The sequence below is a fragment of the Hippopotamus amphibius genome, chromosome 5 (assembly GCF_030028045.1).
Source record: "Hippopotamus amphibius kiboko isolate mHipAmp2 chromosome 5, mHipAmp2.hap2, whole genome shotgun sequence".
NCBI lineage: Eukaryota > Metazoa > Chordata > Mammalia > Artiodactyla > Hippopotamidae > Hippopotamus > Hippopotamus amphibius.
In genome coordinates this window covers 174,044,503-174,065,466 of record NC_080190.1, presented here as the reverse complement: position 1 = coordinate 174,065,466, position 20,964 = coordinate 174,044,503, and the positions used below count along the sequence as shown (strand labels likewise).

At 61.4% G+C, this 20,964-nt stretch overlaps 1 protein-coding gene and 1 long non-coding RNA gene across 3 annotated transcripts in view; one reads left to right on the top strand and one right to left on the bottom strand.

Annotated features, from left to right (window-relative positions):
- Positions 1-1,128: 1,128 nt before the first annotated feature.
- Positions 1,129-20,964, bottom strand: part of SPATC1 (spermatogenesis and centriole associated 1) — a 20,225-nt gene continuing 389 nt past the window's right edge. The window contains exons 2-5 of the mRNA XM_057736814.1: positions 9,976-10,633; positions 9,379-9,894; positions 9,133-9,272; positions 1,129-1,970 (exon numbers count right to left, since the gene is read on the bottom strand). Of these exons, the coding sequence (XP_057592797.1) occupies positions 1,641-1,970; positions 9,133-9,272; positions 9,379-9,894; positions 9,976-10,633 (1,644 nt within the window). The 3' untranslated portion in view covers positions 1,129-1,640. The remainder of the gene's footprint in view (positions 1,971-9,132; positions 9,273-9,378; positions 9,895-9,975; positions 10,634-20,964) is intronic.
- LOC130854149 (uncharacterized) overlaps positions 20,019-20,964 on the top strand; it is a 15,959-nt gene continuing 15,013 nt past the window's right edge. Inside the window, exon 1 of one of the 2 annotated variants that reach the window (XR_009053982.1) lies at positions 20,019-20,099. This is a non-coding gene — a long non-coding RNA (uncharacterized LOC130854149). Of the gene's footprint in view, positions 20,100-20,151; positions 20,358-20,964 lie in introns of those variants that run through there. The other variant, XR_009053981.1, reaches the window with a different exon arrangement.

Below are 20,964 nucleotides of genomic sequence, written 5' to 3'. Positions count from 1 at the left end.
TTCGGAGCGGCCTCACCAGCCGCCTGCTCAGCGCCGCGCGGAGCCCACGGTGGGGGCGGCTCTGTGACCCTCCCCCGAGAAGCTTCCAATCTGGGCGGTTGGTTGGGCTCTGCGCGGCCGGCCAGGCCACCGGGGCACGCGAGCCAGATGGAAGCCGGCTCCCCATCTGCCGAGCCCTCGTCCCCGGTGTGGGAGCCCAGGATTGAGCTTGCTCTGGCGCTGCCCTGTCCTCCCTTCCCTGGGCCCCTCACCTTCCTACTTCCAGCTGTGAATCGGTTCCTAGAGCTCTAAAGGTTGTCTCTTAAATTGCCCTGAAGTTTGGGCCAGGGCTGCCCTCCACGCCTACAGACATGGAGGAGGAGAGGCTTCTGCTCTCCCTACCAGTCCCCAATCTTCCAGAAATCCCTGATCCCCTTTAGAAATCAAGATCTGGTACTGGGTGTGCTCCTTGCTACCGGCTGGCTGTGTTGCTAAACCTTCTCGGCAGAGCTAGAGGGTCTGTGTGTACAGCTCTCTGTGTGTCTCTACACAGAGCCTCCTTGCCTTTCCGGGGCTCTGGCTTCATCTCCTGAATAGCAGGTCCAGGAGTGGGGGGAGCAGGGAGGCAGGGAGCTCTGGGGCCAGAGTGCCCCAGCACGCCCTCCACCCCCTCTCCTCTGCACCCCTTGCTGGTTGCTGACACCATTCCCCGGCTGAATCCAGACCCGGGTGCTCCTCTGTGCCCTCGTGGTCCTCAGGCTGGCGGACAGCAGTGCTTCCGGAGCCTCCTCGGCCGGGGTCCACATTCCTACCACCACCTCTAGCCTCCTCCCCTTCTCCAGGCAGGCCCTCTCCTCTCCCGCACACTGCTCCCCTCTCCTCATGCCCATCCCCAGGGGTCAAGCATCCTGGCCTGCACCCCTCTCTTCCTGCGCTCTCCGCAAGCCCTGCCCCCTCCGAGTCTATCGGTCACTCGGTGGTCCCACCCCACCCCACCCCACTCCGCCCTCCCCTGCTCAGCTCTGTGCCAGCCGTAGGTGGGCTCCGCCCTTGCCAGCTCTGACCCTCTCAAGGCCCTTCCCGCGGGACACCCCAAGTTTGAGCAATCCTCCTTTCTCCTGGCTGCCCTCCGTTTCATCTCCTCCTGCCCTCAGTGAGGTTCCAGAGGCACCTGCCCCCACCCTCCTTGTCCCTGTCTAGTGCAGAGGGAGGAGCTCCTATGCCCACATCCTTCTCTCGACCCCACGTCTGTCTTCTTCTCTGTGCCCAGGCCTCAGGTCCGTGCCTGTCCCCAGGGCTGCTGGCACACCCGCAACCCTTCCCTGCCAGCCGGGCTCCTTCCCACGTCCTGCTCTTCCCCCTCCAGGTCTCAGGGGTTCCTGCGCTCCCACCGCCAGGCCAGGTGAGGGGAGCCTTGGGGCCTTTGGACAGCCCCCCTTGGCAAGCCAGCTGCTGAGCTTTGGTCTCGGGGCTCTCTCCGGGGGCCCCAGAAGGGGCATGAGCCCGCAGGGCAGTAGGGGGCACAGGGGAGGGGGCACTGACGAGCCCCCCAGAGGCGGCGGCGGCACCACCCAGGAGTACCGGCGCGGGCCCAGCGGCCCGCGTCCGAGGGGAGCTTTAATGGCTGTGCACGCGTGCGTGCGGGCCAGAGCGCGCGGGCGTCACCAGATGAACACGGGCTTGCCGTCGTCGTGCGCCAGCTGGCTGAGGCAGGAGAGCAGCAGCAGCGCGTCGGCGAGCAGGCTGGGGTGCACCGTCTGCACCAGCACGCGCTGCAGGAAGTCCACGGTGTAGGAGCCGCCCTGGGACGCAGCTGGCTCCGGGCGCTCCCGCAGGATGCCGTAGGCGTTCACCAGCTGCTCGGTCAGCGCGGGGTGCACCCGCCCGTCGTAGCCCAGGCTCTGCAGCCGGTTCATGACGCTCACGTAGCGCTGTGTGAGCGTCTGGCACAGCTCCTCGTCCAGCCTGTGGTCGCTGGGGTTCAGGGAGGCCTGAGGAGACAGCAGCTGTCAGGGCCTCTCCTGCCCCCGCCCGGCACCTGAGCAGGCGGCCGAGGCGGTGTGGTTGTGGGGGGGCCCGATCAGAGGGAGTGTCCTCGAGGGAGGTGTCCCGGAGGGCCTGGGAGACGCGCCTAGGTGGATCTAGGGTGGGGGAGCCCTGTGGGCTGAGCCTGAGCAGCGAGGGTCCGGAGGCCCATCCCCTGCTCCATCCAGCGGCAGGGATTTGGACTGAGCCGGGGCCACAGGAACTGAGGACAGAGAGCATGGATGGAGGTGACGAAAGATGCGGGGGGCTCCCAAAGCCCCCAGGGTCGTCCGACCCAGAAGACGCCGCCCAGGGTCTTTCCCAGGCCGCCTCCTAGGTCCTACCCTGCTACCTTTCAGCCTTTCCTCCAGGCCACCTACCCCAACACCCCGGGCTGCATCCTCAGCACCCCGTGGCCTGCACACCCCCGTGGGAGTCCCTTCCCACCTCTCACTCTGTGCCGACGACCCCAGGCCCAGAGCCAAGGCCCCGAGCCCCAGTGCTGGGCGTCTCCTGCCACTTGGCTTCCGGCTCCCAGAGCCTGGCCCTGGGCTCTGTCAGCACCTGGGTCTGTCTTTGCCTGCTGCTTTATAGCCTATGACCTCCCTGCCAGGCCGTGCTGTGTCTTGCACTGTCAACCCCTCCTCCCAGCCGCCCCTCCTTCCACTGTTTTCTGGGGCCCTGAGCTTAGTCTCTGCTGTAGCAATCTTGAAGTTCATAATTTTTGAACAAGCAACTCTGTATTTTCATGTGCACTGGGTCCTGCAAATTAGGTATCTGTCACTGGTACCGCTGCCCCCAGGCTTGCAACACGGTGGGTCTGAAGTGTACGTGGTTGGATGGGGTCTTTCCCTGCTAGAGCCCCCCTGCAGTTTCCACTGCTCCAACTCCAGGGGCCAGGGCGGAGGGGCAAGGGCCAGAGGCGGCCCTGCTCACGCTCTTCCTGCAGTTCCCTAGACGCCCACCAGGCTGGCTCCCAACCTGCTAGGGATGCTGGGACAGTCTACTCAGGCATTGTCTTCTCCAGGAAGGCCGGCCTGTCCGCCCCTCCCTGGATGGTCACGTGAGCAGAGCACCAGGCTCATGCAAAGGCTCAGCTGACGTGACCGCTGGCCTCTGGCAGGGGCACGCAGAGCCCCAGGCTGAGCACCTTTGCTGCCTGGTGGCCCTAGGACAGGCCTGTCTTCCTGACCTGGGCGCCGCCTGGCTCCTGAGTCGTCTTCCTCCACTGGCCTGTCCCCAGGCGGGACAGACTGCAGGAGCTCAGCCGGCATCTGTGGGTGAGCACGTGGGCCTGCGCCCACCCCGGGGGCGGCCCAGGGGGCACGCTGGGTGCGCAGCTTCAAGCCTTGGCCCCTGCAGGGGCATCGAGAGCTGTCGCCTGCTCACCCCCGGCCATGGCTGGGCTCCTGTCATCTGCCAGGCTGGGCTCCTGGAGCTTGAGACGTGAGCAGGAGTCTGGCGGGGGCACATCCAGGCTGAGAGACAAGGCCAGGGCTGCCCCAAGGAAGTGAACCCTTGAGGGTGGAGGGCAACAAGGGGGAGTGTGGGGAAGGGCAGGACCAGCACCCCAGCAGCAAGGAAGCAGTGGGCGTGGGTGGCCGTCCCCGTCCGCCCAGGCACCGAGAAGCTGCAGGCCTGAGCAGAGCCCGGGGGTGGGGGGTGGGGGGCGTGCGGAGTGCCCTGTCCTAAGGGGTCGGAGACTCCTGGTGGGCTTTGTGGTTTTAAGAGATCATGAGGACCACTGGCAGGCGTGGACAGAAGCTGGCAAGAGAGGGTGAGGGGCTGCTGTCCATCCACCCTCATCCTGTACACGTTCTTCCAGCCCTCCCAAGTGTGAGCAAAAGGCCCTCAGAGTTTACAGTGACGGTGAGGCCCGGGGGAGGGATGCTACCCGGGGCGCTGCCCCTGGGGAGCGGCAGAGTTGGTCTCAGGGAGCGCATCCTGGAGGCAGAGTTGCTGGACTGAGGCCTGAAGGCCAAGGATGACAGAGTAAAGAAACTTCCAAGCTGAGGAACAGCACACATGGCGTGGAAGATGCCGGGCACCACGTGCAGAGCAGGGCCCTGGGGAGAGTCGGGTTCAACAGCTGCCACCACCCTCAGTGTGGTGCCTGGGACTGCAGGAAACACAGCACCTGCTGTGAGCATAAAGGAAACGTCTCTGTGCCGTCAGCTCTGCCCAGTGTGTGTGTGAGGGGGAGGTCCTGGACACCTCGGGACACGTCCATGGACTTTCAGGCTGAGCAAAGGAGTAGAGGAGGAGGGGTGCCCAGGATGGTGAAGTTGGCTGCAGTGAGGCCAGGTCTGGTGCCCCCCCAGCTCCCAGCTCCCACCGGCAGGCTCTCCTGCTCCTTGCAGCACATGTACATCCTGACGGTTTTTTTTCTCGCGGATGAAGGCCTCCAAGGGAGAGAGTGAGCTCCCTGAGGACAGAGACTGTGTCTGGCACCTGCCTGGCATACACACAACTCGACACGAGCCAGGCCTGAATAGATGGAGAGGCAAGGCTAGCCGGGGACCAGTTAAGGTGACAGCAGTTTGGCCCACGGGGTAGGAGTGGAGGACAAGAGAATGTAGATGTGGACATGTGTGCAGGGAAAATCTGCGTGGATGGGAAAAGTCTTTGCAGGGTGAAGCTGCAGGACTTGGTACGGGAGGGGATGTGGCGGAGAGGACGGGCGAGGCCAAACAGACTCATATCTCCGAGACCCAGCACACGCGCTGCCCACTCATTTTTTCCAGCCTGGACCACACACAGCATCGACCACGTGCTCAGTGAAGGGAAACGGCAGCACGTGTCACAGAATCTCTGCGGTACGGCCCTCGTTCTCCGAACACAGGGCAGCTGGGTCAGAAACCAGCACTCACGTGCAGCTCAGCGCCCCTCAGACGGTGGTCCTGACCGACTCGGGTTAGAGAAGAAATGCAATGCAGTTTGTGAGAGATTTCGACGCAAACGGCCCCACCGCCACCTGGAGGCCGGCTGGAGCCTCGGAGGACGCAGCCGAGGCTGCCGGGAGACTGTCGCTTCTCCCAACCAGCCATCAGCAGCAGAGCCCTCCCGCTGTGCCCCGAGTCCTGCTCCAGGACCCGCTCCGGCTGGGGTCCCCGTTGCACTGGTTGCTGAATATTTTGCATGTCTCCCTGACTAGAAGGAACTTCCTTGCCCTGAGTGTATTTACTTAAAAACAAAAGAGTTGTAAGGTAAAATGGCTTAAGAGCTCCACCCAAGAAAGAAAAGTAGAGCAAAGCTAAGGAAGGAGAAGGAAATGAGCAGAAACAAGCAAGCAGGGGGAGAGCAGGTCCACACCCCCCACCGCGCAGGCGGCACCCCCTCTTTCAGGTAATGAAAGGCCCACCGAGACCACGCTCCCGCCATCCTGCGGGCGCACCTGCTGTCACTAAGTCCGAGCCAACGGGATGAGCCTGGGACTGAGAGCTCCGCCGCCCAGGCTGAGTCCCAGCGCGGGGGACCCTGACATGTGCGGGGGGGCCCTGCGGAGGGAGACGCCGCTGGCTCCCTGAAGCCCTGCATTTCTGCCGCAGGAGCTCGGCTCAGTCTCCAAAGAAGCAGCGAAGCCGCGGAAGCCGTAAACGGCAGGCGGGGCTCCAGTGAATCTACAGACACCGGGGGTGCGAGGGGCTGTGATCCCAGCACCCGTGTGTCCGCAAAGGAGAGAACCACATGAACATCTCAGGGAGGGAGAGAAAAAACGTTCTAGAAAAATCAGTATCTGTTCACGAGTAAGAAAAAGCCAAAGGAGGAAGAAGGAACCTGCTGACTGGCGTGGCAGGTGCTGCACCTGGCTCGTGTGGCTGCTGTCCTAGCGCCTTCGGGAACTCGAAGAGGCTGGACATGCACAGCACCTGTTCCAGGCTCCCCTCTGACCTGGGTTTCTGCGCAGCAAGTGCAGGTGGGTGGACCTTGGGGGACACCTGGAGAAGGCAGCGCGTGCAGGGCAGCGGGCCCTCAGGAGAGCGGGCTGGCTGTGGCCCTGCTTCTTCCGGGGCAGCCGGGACAAACTTCAGGCACCGGACTAGGTGTCTGCATGCTGCTCCTGGGGCAGCGATGACAACGGTGTATCCGCAAGGAGGGTCCCTTGCTGTGCTGGCATTTTTACTGGCTGTGTAGCAGGCAAGCCCAGTTTTGTGCCCTTCCTCGAGCTTCTCTGAACACCTAAGCTTTTATAATAAACCCCTTCTGCTTACATCAGCAAGTGTGGATTCTGTTATCTGCATCCAAGGACTCTGACTGATTTCTCTGAAGAAGATCTGGCAAAAGGCCTGGAAAACACATCATACTTAACCGGGAGACTAGAAGTGTGTCTTCCTAGTCAAGTGAGAAACAGGATGACGTTGCCTTATGATCTGCTTTTAAAGCGTGCTATATGATATGATTGTCTACACAGGAAAGCCAGGATGACGTACAGGCTATTAGAACTAGCGAGAGGGTTTGGCAAGGTAGCTAGATAACAAATCATTACACAGAAATCAAAAATGTTCTTGGCAGGTCAATGACTCAGACTCTGGAGAGCATCGGGGGGGACCATGGATGGGACTGAGGTACCACCCTCAGTCACCCTCACACTGGTGCAGCTGGACTCAGGGTCTCCGGGTACGAGGGAGCAGAAAGGAAGGCAGCCAGAGCATCTCCCATGGAGCAGATCTTTGCACTTGGGTAGAAGAAGTGACAGGCCTGAGCACTAGGATAACTTTCAGTTGAGCTTAAAAGATGGCATAACTGAGAACTTACACAAAAAAGATAGCCACGTTCTGTGAAAAAAGTCAGCGACTCCTTATTGAATTTCAGGTTCCATCACAGTTTTCAGCATTAAAGCTGTACAGCATTCATGAAACAGAGGACCCCGGTTGGATGACACCAGGTTTCACCTGGTTTGGTGGGTCTAGGTAGAATTTAGGGGTTCTAGCAACCGCCAACACTGGAGTTCAATGTGCAGAGAAACAAACATGATGCCTTGCTGAAGGGAAGTAAAAGGCTGGGCAAAGTGGAATTAACTTCAGATAGGAATCAACAAATGACCCAGCCATGCAGGCGGGGTGGCCTAGAGACCAGGGAGTGTCGGGTGGGACCAGACATCAGCCAACCTGCGGTGGGCCCTACAGAAGGCCGGCCGGGGCATCCGGTGGACCACCTCCGTGTGGGTGGGCTGCAGCGGAGCGGCTCGTAGGGCGCAGGGGCAGCAAGTCTGTGACGCTGGCAGCTCTGGTCATTGCTTGATGGAAGGTGAATGGGGCCAGTGGCTGTGGAATTGGTGATGGCGGCGGATGTGCTGAGTGACCAGGTGAGTGTTGTGCGAGAACCCCTGGCTCCGCAGAGGCCGGCAAGGTGGAGGCTGCAGCACCGGCTGAGGGGCACCAAGCTCCTGGACTTCCGTAAATACTGCAGCAATTGCCTTGCATGCATCCCGCTTCCACTTCCTGCCTCTTCCCTGAAGAGCTGCCATTCAGCGCCCTGACTTACATCCTCCAGCCCAGCAGGAACTTGCAGGCACGCTGAAGAGCAGCACGAAAGGGGAGCTTGCACAGCCCACGCCCTCCTCCAAGGTCTGTCTTATTTTCCGTATAAACGGCAGTTTCTAACAACTGGAAACCTCTTTCCACGGTTTGATGTCTAACTTGTACGTGGGCAACTAGACTTTCGCTTGCAATTAAACGTACGTTGCCAAGTAGATATCAGGCGCAGCATTTTAGAGACATAAATGTTGTGCTTGCCCCGCGTCATTTGCCACTGCCGGTGGGCACGCACCGCACAGCAGGGGTGGCGGTGGTCCAGGACGGGCCCAGGGCGGTCGGACCCCACGCGACCAAAGTGGGGCCCTGCTGATGTGAGCGACACGGGGGCAACCAACATGGCAGAGATGGGAAACTTCCCCAGTTTAACCTACAAACCAGGGAAAAACTAGAAACTTGAACTAGGTTTTTCTCGGAACTTGACAGACTGATCCTAAAATTCATACTGAAGAGTAAGGGCCCGGAGGGGCTACAGCAATGCGGAAGAACAGATGCCCAGGCCCCCTCACCACCCCCGGATCAGGACGCCACCGTCCGGGCAGGGCCAGCCCCGCAGACCCAGAGCCCACATTCCCGGCACTGGGAGCGGGGACTGAGGCGGGGCTGGCAGCGGCTCCAGCCTTAGAAGGGACTCGAAAAGCACAGACAACGAAGGGAAGGTGGGACGTCCCTGGCGGTCCAGTGGTTAAGACCCCGCGCTTCCACTCCAGGGCGCGCGGATTTGATCCCTGGTCAGGGAACTAAGATGCCTCACACCGCGTGGCGCACAGCCAAAAAAAAAAAAGGAAAAGGTGGATAGTTTCGGCCACATTAAAACCAAAAACCTAACCAAAAGACACCTTCACGGAAGGAGAAGGCAAGCTCGAACCAGGATGCAGGTGAGCCCACTGGGACGGAATGCCATTCCTGCCCACTCACAGACCCAGGCCCCCCGTCCATGCACGGGTAAGGACAGCCGGAGAGGAAGCGGCCGGGAGCACGGAGAGCTCCTTCTCCAGGGAAGACGGCCGGGCTGAAAGCAGCCCAGCCCCCGACCGCTCCCCCTTCTCCGTGCCTCCTACACGTGGTGGCGAGGGGGCGCCTGCAAGCATGCTTGGGAAGCATGGCCCTCCTTGTTCCTCAGCGGGAGCGCACGCAGTGGACGGCGAGCTGGGAAACGGAATGAGTCGGGCCTGAAGACCCCGGCCAGGAGGCCACCGGCGGCTCAGAGGCCCCGAGACCTGCCTCCCCTGTGCCCCTCAGTGCCGTCTGAGGACTTGGACAGGGCAAGGGAGAAGGCAGGAGGCTCCCGCTCTGCCAGTCCGGGGAGGGGCCCTGGGACCGGGGCCTGGCGGACCAGAGGCCATTGCAGCGGCAGAGCCGGAGAGCACCGGCGCGCTCTGCCCTCTGGGAAGGCTGCCAGGGCGGCTGGGGCCACAGCCTCCTGCTGCCAGAGGCTGTGGACCCCCGTGGGCCCCTCGGACCGGGCGCGACGTTCCCTCCGCCGCAGGGCGGCCCCCAGTTCTGACGTGCTCTGCCTGGCTGGCACGCAGGGGCCCCCAGCGAGCTCCCCACCCCTACAGGTGGCGGGGCAGGCACTCCGGGCCAAACACACCTGGATGATCTTCTCTGGGATGTTGGACACGGTGAAGCCGTAGAGCCGCACGCGCTCGGGGAAGATGCTGGACAGGATCCGGCGGTCCAGCTGGAAGGCAATCTCCCCCACCAGCCTCTCGCAGGCCAGCTGCTTCGACCCTGGGGACAACAGGGGCGCAGGGCGTGGTCAGGGACCGTGGTCAGCAGCCCAGGGGGGCCTGGGAGGTCCCCGGGGCAGCAGAGGCGACGCCAGACACGCGCTCACCTCGGGAGCTGCCGGGGAACTTGCTGCTCTTCCGGTGGGTTAGCGTCCGCTCCAGCTCCGGGACGCTTTTCCGAGGGGGCTCTGGGATGCGTGGACCTTGGGTGTCGTTGACTGAAGCCGGGGAGGATGAGGTTCGAGGCGGGGAGTGGGGGTTGCGTGGAGGGGAGTGGGGGGTGGGCGAGGGCCGGGTGGGGGAGGGGTGCGTCCGGGCAGAGGGCTGGGGGGTGCCTGCGGGGGTGTCGTTGGTGGCAGCTTGGGGGGCGGGTGTGGGGACTGAGGCGAGGACCGAGATGTTGGGGGAGGCGCTTGAGACAGGGACAGAGGCGAGGACCCCTCGTCCCTGGGGGCCACCGGGCTGTGTCCGGGCATCCGAGGTGCCGCAGGAGGAAGCCGTCACAGGGCCAGGTGTGCCCGTGGTACCCACGGGGGTGGAGGTCTGGATGGGCGCCCCCACAAACGTCATGCTGAAGGGCTCCGGCTCCTGGGTTGGCAGGAGGTGCTCCGTGGAGAGTGGGACTAGTGACGCGGGGGAGGGGCAGAAGGGAGAGGAGGCGCATTAGAGCGAGGCAGGGCCGGGGCCCCCCCCGCACCGGTTACCTTTGGAGGGGGCAGCAGGTCCCCCGCCGGCTGAGGGGTGAGGCCCAGAGGGGCATCCTCGGAGCGGCTCTGCCAGCCGCACCCTGGGGGCCTCCGACAGCACCAGGTTGCTCGTGGGGGTGGCCGGGAGGTTCTGAGCGACACCTGGGGGGGCAGCCGTGGGGGTGAGCGGGGGGCGGCTCAGGGAGGGGGCCACCGAACCTGCCGCAGGGGCTTCCAGAGGGCTGCTTGGAGGCAGGGAGCCGGTGGACGGCAGGCCCAGGGAGCTGGCCGGTGTGCCCGCTGGGGACACTGCCACGGGGCTGTCCAGTTGGCTGCTTGGGTTCAGGGGGCCCGTCGAGGGCAGGCCCGGGGAGCTGGCCGGTGTGCCCGCCGGGGGCACTGCCACAGGGCCTGTCAGGAGGCTGGTGAGCGCGCTGCCAGGTGCGACGGGCCCCGGGCTGGGCAGCAGCGTGGTGAGAGGGCCCGTGAGCGGGCTCACGACGGGGCCTGCCGCTGCCGTGGGGCCGCTTAGCGTGTCGGCCAGGGGCGCCAGAGCCACCATCCCCGCTTCTTCCAGGACGGGTTCGTGTGCTGCTGCCGGGGACGGGGGCAGGAAGACACCTGGGGGACACAGAGAAGCCACTGAGACCCCAGGCTCCCCCCACGGTGGCAGGGCCTGGACCAAGATGCCCATCTGCCTCTGAGCAGCCGACCGACCCTCTCCGAGCCTCACCTCTAGGCGGGCGTCTGTGGGGCAGCTCAGGGATCCCACACGAGGGTCTGGCCTCTCACGTCTGTCTGCTGCGGGAGCCGGGTCCCTCCCAGGATCACCTCTCTAAACGCCTACCCCAGTCACCAGGACCTTCTACAGTGCCTGCCCCTCAGACAGGCCCACCGCCGTGAGCCCCTGACCCCTCACTGAGGACAAGAAGGTCTGAACACGCAGGTCGTCACGTTGACCCCTCTGTTCCCAGGTGCGGAGAGGTGGGCCTGGGCCTCCTGACCGCTGTCCTTTCGGGGACAACCGAGACGCGCCACGTGAGGGACGCTCAGGGAGGCCAGGGCTGGAGGCGGCTGGGAGCCTCCCGTGGAGCCCAGGGGGTGCCTGGCCCCGGCACGGAGCCCCCGTTCACCTGTCGCCAGGCACGCGGGTGCGGGAGGGGTGTTGCTCCCACCCCTGCGTGGGGCCTGGGAGCCCGTTTGCCCTGGGTCCCTGAGGGGGCTGCCCACGGGTGACTGAGTGACTGCTGTTTAAGGGAGGGTGCAGGAAAGGTTTCTGTGAGTGGGCAGTTTGATTGAAAACTTCCACATTAAAAACAAAATATAGGAAGTGCACGCCTATTACCGGGAAAGAATGGAAAACACAATAGTCAGAAACGATGAAATCCAGTGGTGCTCCTGTCATCCCACAGTCCGTCGTCCTGCAAAGCTCCTCGGAGCCGTGAAGGCTTTCTCCACGTGTGTGTGTCGTGCAGGGGCTGGTGAACTCCTGGGTAAAGAGCTGGTGAGAAGGGCTGCAGCTCTCCTGGCCCTGCAGCCTCCACTGCAGATGTTCTGCTCTGCTGTCCCTGCTCGAAAGCAGCCACGGATAGCGCAGAAGCAGATGCATGAGGATGCGTGGTGACACAATGTTGTTTACTGACGCTAATATTTGAATTTCACGGACTTCTTGCATGTCGTGAAATAGTCTTCTCCCTTTGAGGCAGTCGTCTCAGCTGTTTATAAAGCTGAAACCCATCCCTAGCTCCCAGGCACGCACACATGAGGTGACTGTGTCTGCCGCCTGTGTCCTTAGGTGCCCCCCCCTCACTGGGCCCACACTGTGGCTGCTCTTGGAAAACAGCACTTACTGTGGCCGCGGTGGTTTCAGTCTCGTACATGTGCCATTGTTTTGTTTTGTTTTTAAATAAATTTATTTATTTATCTATTGGCTGTGTTGGTTCTTCTTTGCTGCACACGGGCTTTCTCTGGTTGCGATGAGCGGGGGCTACTCTTCATTGTGGTGCACGGACTCCTCATTGCAGTGGCTGCTCTTGTTGTGGAGCACGGGCTCTAGGCGCGCGGGCTTCAGTAGTTGCGGCACATGGGCTCGGTAGTTGTGGCTCACGGGCTCTAGAGCGCAGGCTCAGTAGTTGTGGTGCACGGGCTTAGTTGCTCCGCGCCATGTGGGATCTTCCCAGGGCAGGGCTCAAACCCGTGTCCCTTGCATTAGCAGGCAGACTCTTACCCACTGCGCCACCAGGGAGCCCCAGTGCCATTGTTTATTGAGCCTATCTCAATTCTTGGGCAATTCAATTGATTCCAGTTTTCCCACTGACAAAAATTCTACTATATAAATCTTTATTATTTTTTTCCCTGCAAACAGACGTTTTAGAGGTTTTTAATGCACACCGCCAAATCTAACTGCTTTGAGACCCCTCAGGAACATCTGACCTTCCCGTAGAAGTCCCTGGGCCAGTGACCCTGCGGCACTGCACAGCGTCTGCCAGGACGTCCTGCCATGTATTTTCATTTTAAGGTTTGTTATTTCTTCCAAGCAAATAGATTACCATTGCAGAATCCAATCAACCGGTCTTTTATGATTTCTTGTTTTGGCTTTTTGGAATTTTTGCTTTAGGATTGAAGAGACGGTGAAGCCTGTGGCCCGAAGGAAAGTAGCCCACAAAGAGGAACAGCTTGAGGGAAGGAGCAGACAGGAGGGCAAGAGAGGCTTTCGTCCTTCTCAGCCTGTCTCCGCTGCGGGAGCCTAGGGTCCGGATGACACGGGAAAGGACCACTCGGGCAGTGTCCTCAGGACTAGCGAGAGAAGATGGTCCCTGCTTGGCCACGTCCTCATGGTCTCTGAGACCCTGGGGATCTGGTTTCCATCTCACTGATGCCCCCACCTCGCCTGCGGTCCTCAGTGTCCTTCCAAGACGTCCTTGGGTGTTGTACCAAGTCTCAGTCTATTTTCTCTCCTCCGTCCTCCTCCACCCAAACACTGGTCGAGGGGCTGGTGACCCCACGTTGCAGAGTCCAGCGCTCGGTTCACTTCGCAGGGCTATTCTCGCAGGTGGCAGGGGAGGTGTACGCAGCGGGGCGCTCCTCCTTGTTGAAATCCCGTCTGGGTTTGGCGCCCAGGTTCCCAGTCACCCGGCGTCCTCCGGGTAGCGTTGGGCCGCCTCCTCTGCCTCCTGGGAGCAGCCCCAGGGCCCCCTCGTGCCTGCCTTCCCTCAGGAGCTGCTGCAGCTGGGGCGCTTGGGACCAGCGCCGCCTGCTCACTCTCGGCTGGACTCCGACTCACATCCCAGCGGCCAGACCCCCGTCTTCCCCAGGGTTCTGCTGGGACTCTGCCGCCCTGGTGTGCTGGTAGCCGACATCTGTGCCCTCTCAGTGGCTCAGGCCCAAACGGTGCAGCCTCAACACGCCCTTTCACACACAGCGCGCATCCCATCTGTCTGTGCCACCTTCAGGAGCAGCCAGAACTCAGCACGTGCCCACTCCCCGTCCACACCAACACTCCCCACCTGGCTTACTGCAGGAGGCCCCCTGGCTTCCGCCTGCTTCTGGCCTTTCCGCTCAAACATCAGCCAGACTGCTGCAGTTGAAATGCCCACCCCTGGTTGAAATGCCCACCGGCTAGCTCACCATCTCGTTCAAGGCCCCCCGTGACCCGGCCTGTCACCTCCCTGACTTTGTGCTCCCACTGGTCTCCCCCTGAACCTTCTGCTGCAGCCCCGGGCCTCCTTGCTGCCCCTCAGGGGCTCTGGCACACTCTTGCCTCTGTCTTTGCACTGCTGTCCTCTCTGCCTGGAACGCCCTTCCCGTGTGCGGGGCTGGTCGCGTCCTTCCACCCCTCCTTTCACTTGTGACCTCCTCAATGAGGTCTTCCATCCAAAACCACCAGTTTCCTTCACCCCACTTGTTCCTTCCCCTTCTCCTGGACTGTTTCCTCCTTAGCACTTTCTCTCTCTCCAAGATACTCTACATTGACTTATTGGTTTGTCCTATTTCCCTCGACTAAAATGGAAGCTCCATGAGGGCAGGGCTTTGTTTGCTGCTGTTTCCAAGTGCCTAGAACAGTGCTCGGGCCACAGAAAGTGTTCGACAAATATGAAGAATATGATGTATATATGAGCACAGATAAAACGAGATGATTAAAAAAAAGTCAGGATAGGAATTCTCCATAGGATGACCTTATGAGCTGTGGCCACTGAGACAGCCGTGTGAGCTCTAAAACGCAATCAAAGCGGGGAGTCCCACCCACGGGGCTGTCAGGGAATTCCCTTAGAACAGCAGTGTTCTGAGCTAACAGGAGGCCCAACAGGAGCCCCGGGTCAAGCCTTCATTGAAGAGATTTTAGTCCTGTAGCTTTGCATTCTAATGCAAAACGTGAAAGTGATTGTTTCAATCTTATAATTTATATTTTACTGATTTAGATTTGTGAGTTGAAATGTTCCTAGGTACTTTACTACATGCAGTATTAGAAACTTAAAGAGAACTCAGATTCACTGCCTTGATATGTTTATTTTATAGTTAAGAATTACTTAGGGTCCCGGAAGATTTGTTTGTTACACCGGACAATTGAAGTGAAAAAGAAAAGCAGATGTCTTAGATTTACAAATGCAGTTTACACTGTTTTAACCGTTTAACTGAACTTGTGGTCTCCCCCCCAGCCTGCTCCTCGCAGGGGCAGCCCCATCCTTCCCGCCGAGGCCGAGGCCCTGACCTCGCGGGGGCCCCAGTCGGGTCTCGCGCCCCTTGTCGCCTCGGTCGGGACGTGGCCGCCACCCTGTCCTGCACTCGGCCGCGCCCTCGCGCCTTCTCCCTGGCCCCGGCCTCGGGGCTGCAGCGCCTCCGCCACGGTCCCTCCCAGGCCTGCCCACCGCTCGCGGCCTCTCCGGCCCTGAACCCCTCCCTCCGCGAGGACCAGGCCGGGCCCACACCCGGGCAAGGGCGGCCCCGCCACCGAGACCCCGGCCCACGCGAGGACGGAGGCGGGGAACAGTCAAGGTGGCCGGGGCCGAGGTTGGAGGTCGGAGGAGCCTCGGCGCCCGGGCAGGCCACGACGGCGGGGGCGCGGGGCCCCCGAGCGTAGGGGCGGGGCCCCCGAGCGTAGGGGCGGGGCCCCCGAGCGTAGGGGCGGGGCCCCCGAGCGTAGGGGCGGGGCCCCCGAGCGTAGGGGCGGGGCCCCCGAGCGTAGGGGCGGGGCCCCCGAGCGTAGGGGCGGGGCCCCCGAGCGTAGGGGCGGGGCCCCCGAGCGTAGGGGCGGGGCCCCCGAGCGTAGGGGCGGGGCCCCCGAGCGTAGGGGCGGGGCCCCCGAGCGTAGGGGCGGGGCGCCGCGCCCGAGCGTAGGGGCGGGGCCCGAGGTGCGGCGCCGCTCAAAGGGGCGTGGCCCGCGGGGGCGGGGCTGGTTGCCTGGGCTGCCCCGAGGGGCGGGGCCCGGGGCGGGGCCTGAGGTCTGGGCGGGAAGGTATTGCTTGAGGCTGGACCCAAGGAGGCAAGACCCGGTGAGCAAAGGCAGCTAGAGCCAAGGGTTCCAAGAGGGCTGGGGCGGCGGGAGGGGGCAGAGAGGGGGACGGCGGCAGGTGCGGAGAAGGGGATGGGCCCTGAGGGGGGCGGGTTCTGACGGGGGGCAGAGGTCCCAAAAGGAAGGTGGGTCCTGAGGGGGGAATGGGGTCCCCAGGAGGCTGGGGTCCTGAGAGGGGGAGGGCTCTGACGGGGTGGGGTGGGGACAAGGGTCCCAAAAGGAAGACAGGTGCTGAGGGTGGAATGGAGTCCTGTCCTGAGGGGGCAATGGGGTCTCCGTGGGGGTGGGTCCTGAGGGGGGTGGGTCCTGAGGGGGGAGGGTTCTGAGAGGGGGCAGGGGTCCCAAAAGCAAGGTGGGTCTTTGGCGGGGAGGGGGCCTCCAGGGGGTGGGTTCTGAGGGGGGACAAGGGTGCCAAGAGGAAAGGCAGGTCCTGAGGGAGGGATGAGGTCCCAGGAGGGATGGATCCAGAGGCTTAGGGTCAGTCCCTGGGGTGGGGTGTAGGGCCAGGGGTCGGGGGAGGGCTGGAGGTTGGGACTTGGAGGGGATGGGTCCTGAGGCAGAGACAGTTTCTGAGGTGAGGAAGGAGGCCCTGACAGGGCAACAGACCCTGGGGGTAATGAAGGCTCTGGGACTGGGGGGAGGGCTGGTAAAAGGCCTTCTGAAAAGAGGAAGAAGGCTGCTCCCTGCCTAAGGACGCCTCTGCCAGCCTCCCCCCGCCCCCCACCCCGCCAAGGGAAGATAGAAGGGGCAGCAGGGGTAGGGGCCTGGGAGGAGGATGGGCTTAGGTGAGGAACGAGTGGGGAGTGGGGGAGGGTGCCCTCCTGCCCGCCAGCCCTGACAGCCCTTCCTAGCCTGACCACCTGCTCTGTCCTGACCGCCTGTGGAAGGAGGAGCCAGTCGCGGGGGGCAGTCACTGTTTTAGTGGCTTGAGCCCTCAGGGCAGCCTTCACTTCCTCTCTGCTGCAGCTGCCCTGACTCCCCATCCATCTTCCATCTGCGATTCATCCCAGCACAGGGCCGGAGTGAGTCCCTGCGCCCTCAGGAGCAGGAGGCCCTGTGGGCCTAATCCCATCCTGGCTCCACCTCCCACCTGCCCTGGCTCCACCTCCCACCTGCCGTGTTCACAAGGCCGAGGCCTGAACCTCATGGCCTTTCTTCCTTTCAGCCAGCAGCCAATGTTTACTGACTTCCTGCCATTCAGATCACCCACGCTGACCCACTCAGATCACCAACGTTGTGCCTCTGCCTTGCTTGCAAGATCACTGCCAGCCTCTCTAGATCTCTAGTACATTGGCCTCTTTTCTTCTCATCCGACAGCCCAGCGGGTGTCTGCCTCCTTCTTTGATGTGCCAGCCTCTTGCTGACTGGTCCTTAGCTCCAGCTGCCTGCCTCCTCCATGTCTGCCCCGATCCCACCAACCAAGTGCTGCTGGAGAAGGTTGGTGGCTGCTGCCTTTATAATCCACACGTGCCAGCATCATTTGGGCCCATTACACACCTCCTAGGTTCCCCTCTCAGCTCCTTCTGCCATTTTCACTCTATTTCAAGACTTTCCCCATCTTTTTTCTCTGCACGCTTGCTGCAAGAGAATGACATTTTTACAGAGGAAATTGAAGCCATGGTTCTGGAGTTTCTTTAGCTTCCCACCTGGCATTCTCACTCACCCTTCCTTTCTCCTTCCTTTCCCAGGCAGTGGAAGAGATGTTCCTCCTTCAGAGAAGGCAGCCTCTGCTCTGTAACGTATCCCTTTCTCTTTTGTATCTTCCCTTTATGTAGAAGTAAACTCCGGTCTCTGCCATCAGGAAAAGCAACTCTGGCCGCCATGTGCGCCTCTCCAGCTAGGGCCCCCTCCACACCCTCCTTCATGAACCACCTGTCAACCATCTATTCTCTCCATTTGCTCACTCACTCTTCACCTCACTCCGTGGGCCTTTCCTGCTCAACAGTGGGGTCGAAGTCGTTCTAGCCAAGGTTAATAACGCCAAGTCATTAGCACTTCTCTCGCTTGACCTGTCGGGCAGCCTTTATTTTGTTGACCTCTGTCCCCTTCAAGGCTGTCTCTTGGCTTCTGTGACGTTCCACTTTCGAGGTTTCCCTCGTCTCTCTGAGTGCTGCTTTGCCAGCCTCTGTACCTGTCCTGAGTCAGGACTTGTCCCGCAGTCTCTTCTTACCGTTCCTCTGTCTTCCCAGATCGTCTCAACCCTCCTGCGGCTGCAGTTATCAGTGGCTGTTGGCTCTTTCCTCTCTGGCCCTGACCTCTCCTTTAAGCCTCAGGCTTATATCTCCACTGCCTCCTGGATGCTCCATGTGCATGTCATGAGAGTCAGTTTGTCCAAAATACAACTTATTCTCTTCCTCCAAGACTGAATTTCCTTCTCCCAGGCTCACCCTGGCCGAGAGCACAAATGGAGGCTTATATGTGATATGTCAAAAGAGTTAAACGTTGTCAATCAAGCTAACAAACGGTTAACTTATGTTCAATCTGCTTACTTGACAAAACTTTGTAACAACCTGGAAGGTCAGGTGTGATTTTGGGACCCTTGTCCTCCCTGGAGTTCTGTGCCAGAATGTGGCGACGTGGGGACGGCGGGCTCCCGGCCCCGGACGCTCATCCTAAGCCCCTTCTCTTCCCACCTGGGCGCCGTCCTGCACGGTCAAGGGCCTGGCCACACACGCTTGTGAGTACCCTCAAGCCCACGCTGCCCATCCTGTGTTCCTCCTAACAGGGCAGGGGCCAGAGCTCTGGATGGGAGGGTTTAGGAGACCGTGCTGTGCACAGGAGTGCAGGGGAAGAGAGGGTGGGCCCAGAAAGGGGAATCGCAGGTCAAGTTCATGAGAGCAAACTGAGAACAAGAGCCTGACTCCATGAGGAAGGCCAGTCCCAGGGAATGGGCAGGGGAAGAGGCAGGGTGAGGAAGTGAGCCGACGGCCGCCGCAGGGATCTGCCCTGGCTGCGCCGGGGGCGGAGGGCCCTGTACTCTCAGGAAGCCGTGCCCTCGGCCCCTCAGCCGGGGCCGCAGACACATGCTGGAGCCTCATCCCTCACATCCCTTTCCTTACGAAGTGACTCGAGTCAGTGTCTCCACCGTCTTCTGCCTGGGTGACGCGGGAGCCTCCCGTTCCCTGCCTCACTCTCGCCCCCCCGCAGCGGGAACGCTCTTTCTGAAACACAAAGAACTTGCTCCCTCCAGACACCGCTCCTTCGAGTGCCCGTCACAGTCCCTGGCAACCCGAGCCCTGCTGCCCTCTGGCTGCACCATCACCCCTCACGGACCCCGGCCCACACACCTCCCCCAGCCCCCCACACTCACAGACATGACACCCCCTCACGCACCCCCACGCTAGCACACACAGCAGAGACACACTCAAAGAGCCACAGACACACACTCATGTGCGTCACACCCGAAACACACAGTCCCAAACGCACTCCCACACATTCTATTTCTATCCTGTCTCACGACATCATCCACATACTGTCACACATGGCCACTCACAAGACACACACCCCGCACGCACTGCACTCACACGCATGCCACACAGTCACACACACACCCTTTCTCACACTCACACAACACACACCCTGAAGGCACGCATATGACACACACGGGTCACTTACCCACCTGTACCACACACTCCACACACATCACACTGTACACACGGGGACCATACACACTTAGTACCACGTCCTCAAGTTCACACACATCCTGCACGCCACACCCACACCTGCGCACTAACCACGCATGCACACCCTAGGCTTTAACTGCACCATCTATTTCCCACTCCTGCAACCTCCAGGTCCAGGCCTTTGCACAAGCCGTTCCCCCTCCTGGAATGCCTCTTTCCCCCTTCACAGCCAGCTGTCTGGGTTCCCCTCCAGAAATCCTTTCTTAACCCCCTAAGCATGACCCTTCAGGGTTGGAAGAGCAGAAGGGGTCCAAGGATTCTCTTAGGAATCACACCTGAAAGGAGAAGGCTTGCTTGGTTAGCTTGGGAGTTGGAAACCACAGTCTAATTTCTTAAACTGTAACATTTCTTAAATGCTGTAGCTCCCAGAGCATATTGTTTTCGTCTCCCTGCCTGTTGTCTCAGAGTCATTGATGGTAGACCCTTTCAAAGCAGAGAGGGGCCTCTGTGCTTGTGACCGGTAAGGGAGGACTGCGGAGCCCAGTCCTAGGCCACAGTCAGGCTGGGTGGTGGGAAACCCGGTGGGCGGGGAGCAGGCGGGGTGGCTTTCCAGAGTAGAGGGAAGGCGGCTTCGAGCTGGAATCAGGACTGTAGGGGAAGCAGCGCAGACCTGAAGGGGTTTAGCCTCCCAGTGGAAAGCTCAAGTTCTTAATCAGAAGCATGTCTAGCTTAGAGTGAGCTGAGTTCCAGGGACTCCTTGGGCCTGCCAGATCCTCTGAGGGCGCTGCCGCTTCTCGCGGAGGGCAGGCTGCCCGGGGCTGGAGGGCAGGGCCTGAACCAGCCTGGGAGCAGTGGCAGCTAAGCTGAGCCGGGGGAGGATGACGCAGCCCAAGGTGCTCTTGGAACTCAGGAAGAGGAGGGTTATCAGTCCCAAATGCCATGCAGAGGTTGACAAGGACGTGGCACCTAGGAAGCCACCCGTGACCTTTCTGGAACAGCGGAGTGTCAAGGTCCACTGCAGAGCTATAGATGCTTAAGTGGTAGAGGCCAAAAGAGCAGAGTCCTCTTGTCAGGGAAGGAGGCTGGTTTCACGCCCGATTATGCGCGGGGTGGGGTGGAGGGCGGCAGGAGGCTGAGGAGCAGGGCCTGCGGCGGATGGGGGTGAGGCGGTCATCACAGGGGCGCGTGGGCCCCAAGCGCAGCTGGAAAGGAGGGCACCCGGCCTTCTTCAGGACAGGAAGCACGTTGCAGAGAGGGGCGTGGATGGGGTATGAGGAATGTGGAGGCGCTTCGCCACCCCCTCAGCAGCGCACCGTGGCAGCCTGGCCCACGGCCTGGCAAGTCCCCTCTCTGATCGCCTCAATGCCGACGGCTTTGTGCCTGCAGCTGCTGCTTCTTCTAGCACATCCCTGTTCCCGTCACCACACTCCGCCTTGCCGCCTCCCCAGCCTCCTGGCCTCTGCACGCCCTCCTGGCCCAGTCCCTAGGCTCCTGGCCTAACTCCGCGTCTGTGCAGACACCTCTAGCTGCTTTGCCTGTTCTGCTGTCTCCCCCTGCCCTGTACCTCCTCCCCAGCCCTGGGGCTGTCCCACACTAATGAATTCAAACCTCAAGCTTTGGTCCTGGTTTCTCTCCTTGGCTTCTGGGCTCCGGTGGTCGGTTGCCTTCTGGCCACCTCTGAGTGGAGAGGGACTGTGGGTGGGGCTGGGGGTGCTGAGGGGAGGGCTGTGGGGCGGGGGGGAGATGAGGGTGGGGGCCGTATCGGCTCCAGTGGGGCAGCACGTTTGGCTTCCAGGGCTGGGAAATCCTCCGTCTGTGGAGCGGCTTGGAAGTGCGCCTGAGGGGAGGTGTGGGCAGGGGTTCCTGCCATCGGGT